This window comes from Arachis hypogaea, chromosome 5 (genome assembly GCF_003086295.3).
Source record: "Arachis hypogaea cultivar Tifrunner chromosome 5, arahy.Tifrunner.gnm2.J5K5, whole genome shotgun sequence".
Classification (NCBI taxonomy): Eukaryota; Viridiplantae; Streptophyta; class Magnoliopsida; order Fabales; family Fabaceae; genus Arachis; species Arachis hypogaea.
Window position 1 is genome coordinate 34,405,338 of NC_092040.1, and position 12,802 is coordinate 34,418,139.

A 12,802-nucleotide genomic window follows, 5' to 3' on the forward strand; every position below is an offset into this window, starting at 1 on the left:
CTCAGAAATCCCAGCGTTAAACGCTGGAACTGGCACCCAAATGGGAGTTAAACGCCCAAACTGGCACTAAAGCTGGCGTTTAACTCCAAGAAGTGTCTCTGCACGAAAAATGCTTCATTGCTCAGCCCAAGCACACACCAAGTGGGCCCGGAAGAGGATTTTTATGTCATTTACTCATTCCTGTACACCTTAGGCTACTAGTTTTCTATAAGTAGGACCTTTGACTATTGTATTATAATCTTTTGATCTTTGGAACCTTTTTCTTTAGATCTTTTGATCACTTTGGGAGGCTGGCCATTCGGCCATGCCTAGACCTTGTTCTTATGTATTTTCAACGGTGGAGCTTCTACACACCATAGATTAAGGTGTGGAGCTCTGCTGTACCTCGAGTATTAATGCAATTACTATTGTTCTTCCATTCAATTCCGCTTGTTCTTTATCCAAGATATCACTTGTTCTTCAACTTGATGAATGTGATGATCCGTGACACTCATCATCATTCTCACCCATGAACAAGGTGACTGACAACCACTCTTGTTCTACAAGCGATCAAGGCTCTAGTGAATATCTCTTGGATTCCTGATTGCACGATGCATGGTTGATCGCCTGACAACCGAGTGCTCGTCTGACAAACGAGCCAACCATTCCGTGAGATCAGAGTCTTCGTGGTATAGGCGAGAACTGATGGCAGCATTCAAGAGAATCCGGAAGGTCTAACCTTGTCTGTGGTATTCTGAGTAGGATTCAATGATTGAATGACTGTGACGTGCTTCAAACTCCTGAGGGCGGGGCGTTAGTGACAGACGCAAAAGAATCACTGGATTCTATTCCGGCCTGATTGAGAACCGACAGATGAATTCCGCTATGCTGTGACAGAGCATATGCAATCGCTTTCACTGAGAGGATGGGAGGTAGCCACTGACAACGGTGAAACCCTTGCTTAAGCTTGCCATGGAAAGGAATAAGAAGGATTGGATGAAGACAGTAGGAAAGCAGAGAGACGGAAGGGAAGGCATCTTCATGCGCTTATCTGAAGTTCCTACCAATGAATTACATAAGTATCTCTATCTTTACCTTTGTGTTTATTTTCGTTCATCACCATATCCATTTGAGTTTGCCTGACTAAGATTTACAAGATGACCATAGCTTGCTTCAATACTAACAATCTCCGTGGGATCGACCCTTACTCGCGTAAGGTTTATTACTTGGACGACCCAGTGCACTTGCTGGTTAGTTGTGCGAAGTTGTGTAATGCCATGGTATTGAGCCACCAAGTTTTTGGGGTTCATGACCGGGGATTATGAGAGTTGTGAAAAAGTATTGTTCACAATTTCGCGCACCAATGCCCTGCCCATCTTCTTTGGTGAAAGAGATAGTTGGGAGGTCGGGCAATTTGCCCCCGACCTGGTAGACTTCCTTCAGGTGCCTCTTGCGAGATGACTTTGTGAGACCTCCCCTAGCAAATCCCCTGAGATTATATGTGTGTGCCTTTCCAGGGTCTGTGGCGGTGGATCTCTTCGATCCTCTTCATCTCGCTTTCTCTTGCCATTATGGTCCGACCTTTCCATGAGATATTTGTCAAGCCAACCTTCTCTAGCCAACTTTTCCATCATATTTTTCAGGTCGTAACAATCATTTGTTGAGTGCCCAGATAGCGTATAGTACTCACAGTACTCGCTACGACTTCCCCCTTTCTTGTTCTTGATGGGTCTAGGGGGAGGTAGCCTTTCAGTGTGACAAATTTTCCTGTAGATGTTGACTAGGGAAACTTGTAGAGAAGTATAAGAGTGATATCTCCTGAGCCTTTCGGACCCGACTTCTTCTTTTTTCTTAGGCTCTCTCTCCTTCTCCCTTGATAAGTGTGAGTGCCCAGGTCGCCAGCTTGGTTCTCGCAGCCTGGCGTTTTCCTCTATGTTGATGTACTTTTCCTCTCTTTCCTGTACATCACTCAAAGAATTCGGATGCCTTTTCGAAATGGACTGGGAAAAAGGGCCCTCTTGCAGTCCATTTACTAGGCCCATGATCACTGCCTCTGTGGGCAGGTCTTGAATTTCTAGGCACGCTTTGTTGAATCTTTCTATGTAGTCCCTCAAAGGTTCTCCGATCTCCTGTTTCACTCTTAGGAGACTCGGTGCGTGCTTCACTTTATCCTTTTGGATTGAAAATCGCATAAGGAACTTACGCGAAAGGTCATCAAAGCTGGTGACCGACCTTGGGGTGAGGCTATCGAACCACTTCATTGCTGCTTTTGTCAGAGTTGTCAGAAGAGCTTTGCAGCGAGTAGCGTCAAAGGCGTCGGCTAGGTACATCTGACTTTTAAAATTGCTCAGGTGATGCTTTGGATCAGTAGTCCCGTCATATAGGTACATATCGGGGTTTTTGAAGTTCCTTGGAACTTTTGCCCTCATTATGTCCTCACAGAACGGGTTTTCCCCTCCCAAGGGAGAGTCTTCTCGGTCACTGCGAGAGTTATGACCTTGGAGAGCGGATTCTAATCTCAAGAGCTTTTCTTCAAGCTCTTTTCGTCGCTCGACTACCCTTCTCAAGTTTCTCTCCGCCTCTTGCTGTCGCTCCAGTTCTTGCTCTAGCTGTTCCTGCCGTCCCTGGTGGCCGTGGAACAATCCCATTAGATCGAATGCATGGGATTGTCCCTCCTTTCCGGATTCGTGTCCTTCAGAGGGGGTCCCCTTTGGGTCTTTTACTCCGGAGGGGCCTTCTCTGTGCTGGTTGGTCACCCCTTGGTAAGTGACTATGGCTCTGTTGTTATTACCAGGGTCTTGATTCTCTTACTCAGAATCGGACGATGTGTTTCCATCCTCGTTCAGGTCGTCCGCCATTATCGGTTGATCTCCCAGGTCCCCGGCAATGGCGCCAATGTTATGTGGGTAACTTGAGAATTGCGGATTGGGCTGGAAGAATTAGCCCAAGCGTCTTTGGAAGGTGGTCTCCGACTTGGTTTGCATTTGGGAGTTTCCGTCCGATTTGTGTATATGAGAGAATAGGGGGTGGTACCTGCAAAGACACTTCGATGCCTAAGTCGGCAAGGGGTTAAGCCGATTTTGAGAGTATTAGAACTTAGAGATATCTGAGAGGTGTCAGTGTATTTATAGTGGTGATCCAATAACCACTGTTGGAGTAGTTCCACTTTTCAGGGTGGATAACCGTCCCTTAATCTTAGGGTAGTTGAGATATGGCTCTTGGAAGTGGGTTGAGAGATTTTAGGGGCAGTTACTTATTTGAATAAGTGTTATCTGCCAGCTATCCTTCGAACCCGACTTCTTTGTGATAGAGTCTGTGTCGAATCCGACCTCTTCTGAGGAGGTCGATGGGTAGCAAAGACCAATCTTTAGATTAGATCTTTTGGTGTGTTTGGACCTGAGTCATAATATTAGATCAAAATATAAACAATTATATATGTTTATTTTTTTTATAATAAATATTTACTTTTTCATATAAATATATAAAAACGACGAGGTACAGAACAATAATTTCTCCATCAAAATATTATCATGTGATTTATCATAGTTCTCTTTTTAATAAGATTTAGTTTAGTTTGTAAATTTTAGACAAATTAATCTTTCACTTTTATAACCATGAATATTAATGCGTAATTAATTATTATAGTGAGAGTTTAACTGATATTTTAGTTTGTTTTTTATTTTGAGAATATGATAAAATAAGATACTAAAATTAAAATATAAAAAATAAAAATATAAAAATTAATATTTTTATATTTTGTTAGTGGTAAATTGAATATAAAATAAAATAAATAATAAATCATACACAATTTAATTTATTTTTATTTTTTATTTTACACAAAATTTAAAATAAAAAATAAAATAATAAAAAATATAATTATAAAAAATTGATAATAATAATAATAAAAAATAAAAAATAAATTATATTTCTATTTAGTTTTATAAAATACACTAATTTAATATTTTAAAATATAATATTTTTATTTGTATCTCATCTATTAAATATAATTTTATATTTTTATATCTCTATATCTATATTTTAGTATCTTATCTTTATAAATAAAAATTACTTTTGATATTCAGTATATAGTGTATACTTGGTATGACTCCTAATATGAATTGATGATGGTGCATTTAAATATTTTAAAAATCGTTTTAATAAAAATAAATAAATATAATGAGTTTCGTAAGATTAAAATTAAATAAAATTATTTTATTTTAATTATAATAATAAATCATTAAAAACATTTTATCCTCTGTTTTATTAGAAAGACATTGTATTTGTCGTAAATAAACAAAAGTAAAAATTCACATGTAAGAAATTAATAACAAAAAAATTATTAAATAATAATTTAATCAAATTTATTAAATTATTTAAAAAATTTCGACCATTTAAGTATTAAGTATTAAGTATTAACTATGAAGATAGACAAATGGATGCGATGCGATTACTTATCATGAATTAATCAATTTTACAAGTCATGTCATAGCTGACTTTGATGCGAAGGCAAAATTGAAATTGAAAATGAAAATAAAGAAATGAAAATGCCTCACCAAAACCCAACACAGCGACGTCGTCTCAGTGTCTTACACTTCTGAACGAAACCACACGCCACACGTTCTCTAACACTAGCACCACCGCCACGGTGCCGGAGCATAATGAAGCACCGAACATGGCCACGCGCCTCCTCTTCCTCACCCTTCTCCTCTTTCCCCTTCCCAACCGATACCCCGTCCTCTTCCTCGGCCGCGAAACACACTCGTTTTGTTCGTCGCTGCTCCCACAGCCACCCTCCTCCCTTACCGGCTGCACCTTCCGACGTCGGCGCTGGCTTCTCGGCGCTACCGTACGACGTGATGGCGAAGATAGCGGCGTCGTTCGATGACCCAACGCTGAAGGCGGCGTCGGTGGTGTGCCGGTCGTGGTGGGAGGCGTTGCGGCCGCTGAGAGAGGCGATGATGCTGCTCCGGTGGGGGAAGAAGTTCAAGCACGGGAGCCCACGGGTGAAACAGAACGCAGAAAAGGCACTGGAGTCGTTCGAGAAGGCGGCGGCGCGTGGGTCTGCACTCGCCATGGTGGACGCCGGGCTCATGTATTGGGAGAGAGGGGAGAAGCAGAGAGCCCTCGATTTGTTCCTGAAATCTGCGGAGCTCGGAAACCATGCCGCACAGTGCAATTTAGGGATTTCGTATTTGCAAGGTATTTATTTTCTAAACTAATTTCAAGGTTGAGTTTCTAATTGTGGATATTGGATAAAGCATATTTGTGCTGTTCATAGTGTGTTGACTTTAGGTCAAACTAGATTAGTTCATATTCAATGGCTTAGAGTACACCAGAAACAGAAAGAACACGGGAATAAACGCGGGAAGGTTGGGAATCGCATTGTTTCTGGACTTGGGTACATTATCATTGTCATTTTAGGCTTTCGCTGTGGAACAAACCAATGAATACTTAATTCAGCTCACAGGTTCCTTTGTTTGCTTGACCAAAAGGTATTTGGTTCAACTGTTCAAGCCCTGGTCAGATATGTAGCTATGTTAAAACTTGGAATGGAGAGTTTTGCTGCCCAAGAGGTTCTCTTCAGTTCGAACTGGATTTCCTCTATACCCGTGGTTTCGACTTTTGACCAAAAAGTTTATGTTATGTGGTATTCATGGCGCTCTGTCAAGATGGATGGTGGCTAGGAATAAATTCTGTGAGTGTTAGCTTGAAAAATGAAATCTAGGCTTAGGAGTTATTCTTCTGTTGTTTGGTGGTGTTTAGGAGTGAGAGTTACTCTTTATGCCTGCATGTGTATTATTGTTGTAATATATATTATCTTTAGATGGCCAAAATATAGTTTTGTTGATGGTTAGTTTTCTGACGTTGTTGTACCCTTTGCTATACAGCTGAACCTCCAAAAACTGAGGAAGCTATAAAATGGTTGCGGAAAGCCTCCGTTGGTGGGAATGCTCGTGCCCAGTACCAACTTGCACTCACTCTGCATCGAAGTTGTGGGACCAAGAGCAATATGAAAGAAGCTGTGGGTGCTCTATCCTTTTCTTATCTGTGTATTTTTCCATTTTCAGTTGGATCTATGTTTGACAATTAGTTTATAGTTTCAGCTATTTTTAAGATCCATCGCCATCATGATATATTATATGATCTTTGCTTTTAACTTGTTTTCCTTGAAACAGGCAAGATGGTATCTGAAAGCTGCAGAAGGAGGGTATGTGCGTGCAATGTATAATATCTCCTTATGCTACTCTTTTGGGGATGGCTTGACACACAGTAATCAATTGGCAAGAAAATGGATGAAGCGGGCTGCAGATAGTGGTCACAGTAAAGCTCAGTATGAGCATGGACTGGCTCTCTTCTCGGTAAGTCCTAACCTCTTGATACCACTCTTTTGCATTTTTAGCGTGGAAGCTTGTTAATTTTGAGTCTGGTATTTTTCCATACTTACTAGTTCTAGAAGCTTGTTAATTGTCAGCTAGGTGTTTCTTTATATTATATTGACTTCTTCATCACCTTTACTTTTTCCGGAAATCAAATGCATTACTTTGTTTTATTGATCTCTCTGTCCTAGCCTTAGTTCAGCTAGTTTACAAGTGTATCATATGTGGAGACACACGCGCACACCCACACCAAATTTCTGTCTGAGAGTCATTTGCCTTGGTTCTGAAATTTGTTGACATTATTATTATAGCGAACCCCAAATTAGAGGGAGATAGCTTTGTTGTTGTTGATTCCATTCCCATTTGGAATTTATTTATACTATTGCAGCAAGGACTAAGATATTCTTAAGCCTTATGGTAATTGATAATTGAAACTAGAGGATTCCATTGAGTCTAAGGTGGATAATATTTTGATTAAAATCCCTGATATAGGTTTTACATGTGTACAGGAGGGAGACATGATGAAAGCTGTGGTATACTTGGAACTTGCTACTCGGGCTGGTGAAAGAGGTGCTTCTCATGTCAAGAATGAAGCTTTACACCGGCTTTCAGCAGCTTCACGTGATCATGCCATGCATCTCGCTGACAGTTGGCGTGCTCTGCCATCAAAATAAGTCAAATCGGCAGCAGTCAACCCCTTTAAGTGTAAAATCAACAGAGACATTCTAAAGCATAAGAACAAAGAAAGCTGTAGCTGAGCAAGCAGCAAGCTATGCCTACTAATCCCAAACATAAGTGTTCTTCCCATGTATAATAGATAACTTCCTAGCTAGTGCTCTGGCACGTACAAAGCATACTATATCAGTATATCAAGATGTAAAATTAAAAATGGAATAATTTATTTTCACACGTTGAACTTGTCAAAATTCAGTTTCACATGTCTGCGTATACTCTGATGGGTGGTGTTATGTATAGGCTGTCATGGAAGATTGCAGTTTCATATTGACCTGAATCTTATATAGAAGCATTATAATGTTGTAGTCAACATTTACACTTCTGCTCTTCTCGGTATGTAATTAGGAGTCTAACCATTACGTGAAAGTTCCATACATTTGATGCATAGATTGGAATGGCCAGAGATTTGAATGCAGAAAATTTATGCGTGTTGTTCACTAGGCAAGGATGTAAATGAAGGAAATGCTACTTGTAATTTTGCATTGAAGAATTTGACACTTGAAAGTGTGATTCAAATTTTGTTTTAGGCGTTCATGTCACCGACAATGGACATGTATAGTTAGTTAATTTTAGCCATTAGGGATTTGGTGGCTGAAGATTGGCATGTACACATGAAATTTGTATATTGGGGAGGCCAGTGCATGTGCTAATAATAAGTTGGCCAGGGAAGGTCACTCTGCCTAACCGTGTCATAGTCTTTGATATAGTCACTTACTTATTTTTGTATACCCGCTTTTCAAATTAACAATAATCTTTATCTCCTAAACTTTTTTTCTTAAAATATTCATACATTTGGTTAAAATTAAAGAGATAAAAGAATTAAGTGAATACTGTATCTTATTTGTTTAATTATTTTATTGTCGAGAAAAGAATCTTTAGGAGGCAGGCTTCAGATCCTCTGCATAAAATGATAAGCGGTTAGGAAATTTGCTTATAAAAAACGTTTCATGTTCAATCCACATATCTGAAGGTAATACAATACATCTTGCCCTCTTACATGGGGAATATAACCAAAACGCCTTTTACTTGCAGACAAGTTCTTCCAAATTTGGAACCTTTCTCTTTTCTTTCTCAATATCGTCCCACTCCCACACAACAACAGCAAGAGACAGAGTATTAGTAAGCACGAAAAGGCACTTTGCAAACTTGGAAAAAAGAGCCACCATTAACAAGTTACATATAAATCAAGTCACGGCGTCTAAACCAGTAATAGCATATCCGATGAAAATAAAGCCACAATAATTCAAGCCTGCTGCATAAAATTTCAACGACTAGTTCCATGTAACATACAAGCAGCATTGATAAAGCATTATTATTTTCATTGGTTCTAATATTATGTGACAAAAACTAAGTTGTTTCTGTAACCATAAAGTTCCAAATAATGAATGAATAGAGGAGATTCCAGTTAACACACCACAAGCGATGTGCTCACAACTGATCAGGAAGCTGTTACGTGATGAATAGGCTTTCTGACAGTAGAATCATTCCACATACAATAAACTAATCGAAACCTCACAACAATTTTATCCTAGTCTAATACATTGCACTATAAAAGGCAACGGAGAAAAACAAATTTGATGGACAATATACAGAAAAATCATATGCAAAAGATAAAAAAGAGTTAAATTATCCAAAATATAAATCAATCTCTGCACAAAAGGGGAAAAAAATAAGAGACTAACTTGAAAACTAATGTATTTTTCTTAAGTATGCTTTTGTTTCTATAAATTAAAACCCCCTCTTATTACCCAAAGAGTTGACCAGATGCAAACTAACTAAAGAGTATACCAGTGAACCCATAAATAGACAGGGTTGAAAACTAGCTCCTGACTGTGGTCAAGGCAAATATGTTATCCTTTGAGAATTCATCCCTGCATGATACAGATTGAGGTGGATTAATGCTCTGGATACTAATTCTCTTAACTCAGGATGCTGTGCTATAACTGCTCTGTCTGCACCCTCCAGAGCCGTCAATACCCTCGCTTGTTCTAACAATTCGCTGTTACCAGCATGTAGTGCAAGGTAGCATAGGAGAATTAACCCATGCAACTGTGTAATTTCATTGGCCCTTAGCAGTCTCATTAGTGCCGGGACTCCATTGAATTCAATTATGGCCTTGGAATGCTCCACATGTAGAAAATTATCTGGACAAGCAAACTTGTTAAGAGCAATGGCTGCTTCAGCCGCAACATCTGTGTTTCTATGACTCAGCTGTGTTACCAGGGGACCGATTACTCTAGTCTCTCTAGCAGGAAATGTCCTGGCTAATGAACCAATTGACTTTATGGCTGGAATTCGCAAGGACGGGTTGTCCACCTCCTTAATCATCCTCAAGAGTTGTTCCACCACAGCTTTAGCAGCAGGAGAGTTAGTCTTGAATGCTGCACGGCGAAGATCAGCATTGGACTCGGCTGCAGCTGTTATCTCCATAATCGTCATCAAGCAATTGTACTGCAGCTCCCCCTGTTCCTTCTCAACAAGCTTAGCCAAACAAAGCATCCCTTTGGTTTCGGTTATCTTCCTACTATTGGTCACACTTCCTCTCGCAAGCATCCACAAGGCTTCAGCGCAACTAACCTTTAGCTGAAGCTTTACAGCAGGGTCCTCATTCTCCCTGTCTTTCCTGTGATTTCCACCTCTGCTACTGCCCTCTGAATGTGAAAAACTCGAGAAAGAATTCGTCAACGGCCGATTACCAGACCTACCCATCATAGCCGTCTTCTTCCCCAATTCCCTATTAATCTGAACAATGGAATGAATGCTCTGACGGCCCAATTGGCCCATAGAATCATCCACAAATGTATCAAAGGACAACAGTGTAACAAGAGGCCTAATGGCATTCTCCCGGGCGAAATCCTCCTGTGCAACAGGGTCATGCTCGGCCATCCGGGCAACCAATTGGGCAACCCGTATCTGCACCTTCATGGGAGAATCAGCAAGAACCTGCACAACAATAGGGACACCAAGCTCACTCACAATGACCCTAACCCTCTCCAAATCATTAGCCAAGTTACACAAGGCGCTAGCCGCAGCAATTTGCGCAACGGGCGAAGAACTCTCTTTCAAGAGCTTCAACAAAGGTGGAACCCCACCTTCCTCAACAATGATCTTCTTGTTCCTATCGTTATCATTCGCAAGCGAGGCAAGTTCATTAGCGGCTTCTACTCTATCGTTCAATTGACCCATTTGAACACTAGCAATGAAAGACCATACCCAAGACAGAATGGGGTCGTTGCTGGCGATCGGAGGGAGTGAGAGGACGATGCCGCCACCTCCGCCTGCGGCCGCCGCGGAGCCGTCGGCGTCGAGGATGGAGAGCAGCCAGCGCATGTCGCCGATGGAAGCTTCGAGGTAGGAGAGGACCTTGCGGAAGTCTGCGGCGGAGACGATGGTGACGACGCGGCGGAGGATGGAGCGGCGCTTGCACTTGCGGACCAGGGAGAGAGCGCGGTCGAGGTTCTTGGAGGCTTCACTGGCGACGCGGCGGACGGGGCGCTCGTAGAGAGGGGGACCACCTGGGGAGGAGGCGGCGGAGGTGGCGAAGCGGACGAGTGAGCGGAGCATCTGGAGGAGACGGTCGACCTGCTTCCAGACCTCGGAGCACTCGGTCTTGAACGAGTCAGCCTCGTCAGCTGCCGCGCGAACACGCTCCGCCACCATGATCGGGTACGAGAGTTCGTCCTCGATTCGCTTCTCTTGGTGATGCTGTTGCTGCTGCTCTGACGACGCCACGGCCGCCATCTCCTACGGACGCAGCCACTGAGGTCAGGTTGGTGGTGGTGGTGGCGGTGGTAGAGTTAGAATGAAGAGTCTACGCCTCTACGGTGAGTCAGAGACCCAGTTTGGGGGAAAACGGGTCTCGCCTCGCGTGTCAGTTAATTGGAATTGGGCGTTTTTTTTTTTCTCTCTTTCTTTCTTCCTGTGTAGTGTGCTGTTCTATCGCCTCTGTGCTGATGCGCATGTTTTTATGTTTACGTTTTATTTTCTTGTCCCAACTTCAAGACTTTTTAACGATGTTGTGTACTACTACACCAAGTAACATCATTTCTTAACCTGGATTTTTGCGCAGAGTGCAATTAATTTAATTTTACAAGTTTGTTGATATATAAAAAGAGGGTTTTTTTTATTTAAATAAAATAAATATATAAATAATTTAGCAAACTGAACGAAAATTAAAAAAAAAAACGTATTTGACTGTATTTTCGTGCGTATTTTATTGCGTTATTCAATGTTTCTTTTCTGAATTTATTTGGAGTGTTTTAATGATAATTAGAATAGAAAATATATCAGACTCAAATATAAGACTTATGATGCTATAGTTTAAATGATATAATCTTTTCATATTTATTTAAAGATTTTAAATTCGAGTCTCACTCACAGCAAGAAAATTACTCGCATATCTTGTTCGGCGGACCATATATGATAACAGGACATTATCTTACAGTGCAAAGATGGAGATCCTTTTTCTTTTTTACTGAGAATATTGTGAAAAAGATTGCTACTTGGATTAGGATTCTAAATTTTTCTATTGAACTTTATAATTACTGCATCTTATGGCGGATTGAATTCGCCATTGAAACCATGTTAAAAATCAACAAGAACACTTTTATTCATTCTCATAGTAGATTTGCTAAAATTTATGTTGAAGTTGACTTATCTAAACAATTAGTGTTCAGAATCTTGATTTTTGGTCATGTTCTCAACATCAAATATGAAAGTCTCCATTTAATTTACTTCTCATGTAAAAAATATGGTCATTGATCAGATCAATGCATAAAAGTTCTAACAGCCACTGCAGACCACCATGAATCCAATCTCGCCGTGGATGAGAACGGTAGTAACAACAATCAAAGTGTTGTCGATAACCAAACTAATCAATCTAATCAGAAAGATGTTGATTTGAGTCAACAAAAGAAAGAAAGTCAGGATCCACCAAATTTTGGGCCATGGATGATGGTTAGACTCCCTATACAAAGGAAAAATGGGAAGAACAATGCAGGTACAATGGGATATGCTAAGAATAGGGAAGAAGTATTAAGTATGAAAGGAAATAATTCGGATAATAATGGCTCTAAGTTCAATGTATTGAGTGATAATGACGAAGATGTCACAGAGCTTCCTAATGAAGTTGGTATGCATGTAGAAGCATCCCCCTCTATCTCCATGCAAAATGGGCCAAAGGTTACTATTTCAAAAAAGGCCCAAAAAGATAATTCCAAACAAAATCATATACAAGCGAAAGTGTTTAGACCCGAGGCTGAAAAATACTTAGAATCACAAAAAACAAACCACAAATAAGAGTGGATACACTATGTTAGAAAAAATCCAAAAATAAAAAATAAGGAAGTAAACCCCTTTCCTTCCCATTAAAAAAACTGGTTATGCCTATTAACATTAAACTAGCACTCAGCCACTGAAACTGGATTTTAACTCTTTTTTTTTTTTGAAAATACCTAATTTTTTAGATCCATAGCCACCAGAAATTTTTAGTATTTTGTTCTTATCATTTACAGGAACATAACCAAGTTAGCCTTACTGTCCAATTATCGGATCTTACTACTACCGCCTTATAAATGATAAGAAGAAACAACATGTACTTCTAGATCTAGGAATTAGCTTTACGATATTTACAAAAGAAGCATAAACAGTCATTAAAATTATAAAAGATACTAGTATTCATGTGAATCAGAGTTAGTCTAATGTTAATAAGA

General features: G+C 40.2%; 2 protein-coding genes across 2 annotated transcripts; one reads left to right on the top strand and one right to left on the bottom strand.

Moving 5' to 3' along the window:
* Positions 1-4,405: 4,405 nt before the first annotated feature.
* On the top strand, positions 4,406-7,282 carry LOC112801169 (F-box protein At1g70590). Its single transcript, XM_025843748.3, has 4 exons — positions 4,406-5,178; positions 5,868-6,001; positions 6,156-6,338; positions 6,866-7,282. The coding sequence occupies exons 1-4, from the start codon at positions 4,638-4,640 to the stop codon at positions 7,028-7,030; spliced, it is 1,023 nt and encodes a 340-aa protein (XP_025699533.1). The 5' UTR covers positions 4,406-4,637; the 3' UTR covers positions 7,031-7,282.
* A 1,107-nt stretch (positions 7,283-8,389) lies between these two features.
* Positions 8,390-11,163, bottom strand: LOC112801170 (uncharacterized). Its single transcript, XM_025843749.3, has one exon. The coding sequence runs from the start codon at positions 10,830-10,832 to the stop codon at positions 8,928-8,930; it is 1,905 nt and encodes a 634-aa protein (XP_025699534.1). The 5' UTR covers positions 10,833-11,163; the 3' UTR covers positions 8,390-8,927.
* Positions 11,164-12,802: the final 1,639 nt, after the last annotated feature.

Excerpts from the sequence above, each read along its gene's own strand:
- LOC112801169 (XM_025843748.3), top strand. The coding sequence starts at position 4,638 with ATGAAGCACCGAACATGGCCACGCGCCTCCTCTTCCTCACCCTTCTCC. Across the intron at positions 5,179-5,867 it reads AGGGATTTCGTATTTGCAAG|CTGAACCTCCAAAAACTGAG; the intron begins GTATTTATTTTC and ends TTTGCTATACAG. Across the intron at positions 6,002-6,155 it reads AGAGCAATATGAAAGAAGCT|GCAAGATGGTATCTGAAAGC; the intron begins GTGGGTGCTCTA and ends TCCTTGAAACAG.
- LOC112801170 (XM_025843749.3), bottom strand. The coding sequence starts at position 10,832 with ATGGCGGCCGTGGCGTCGTCAGAGCAGCAGCAACAGCATCACCAAGAG.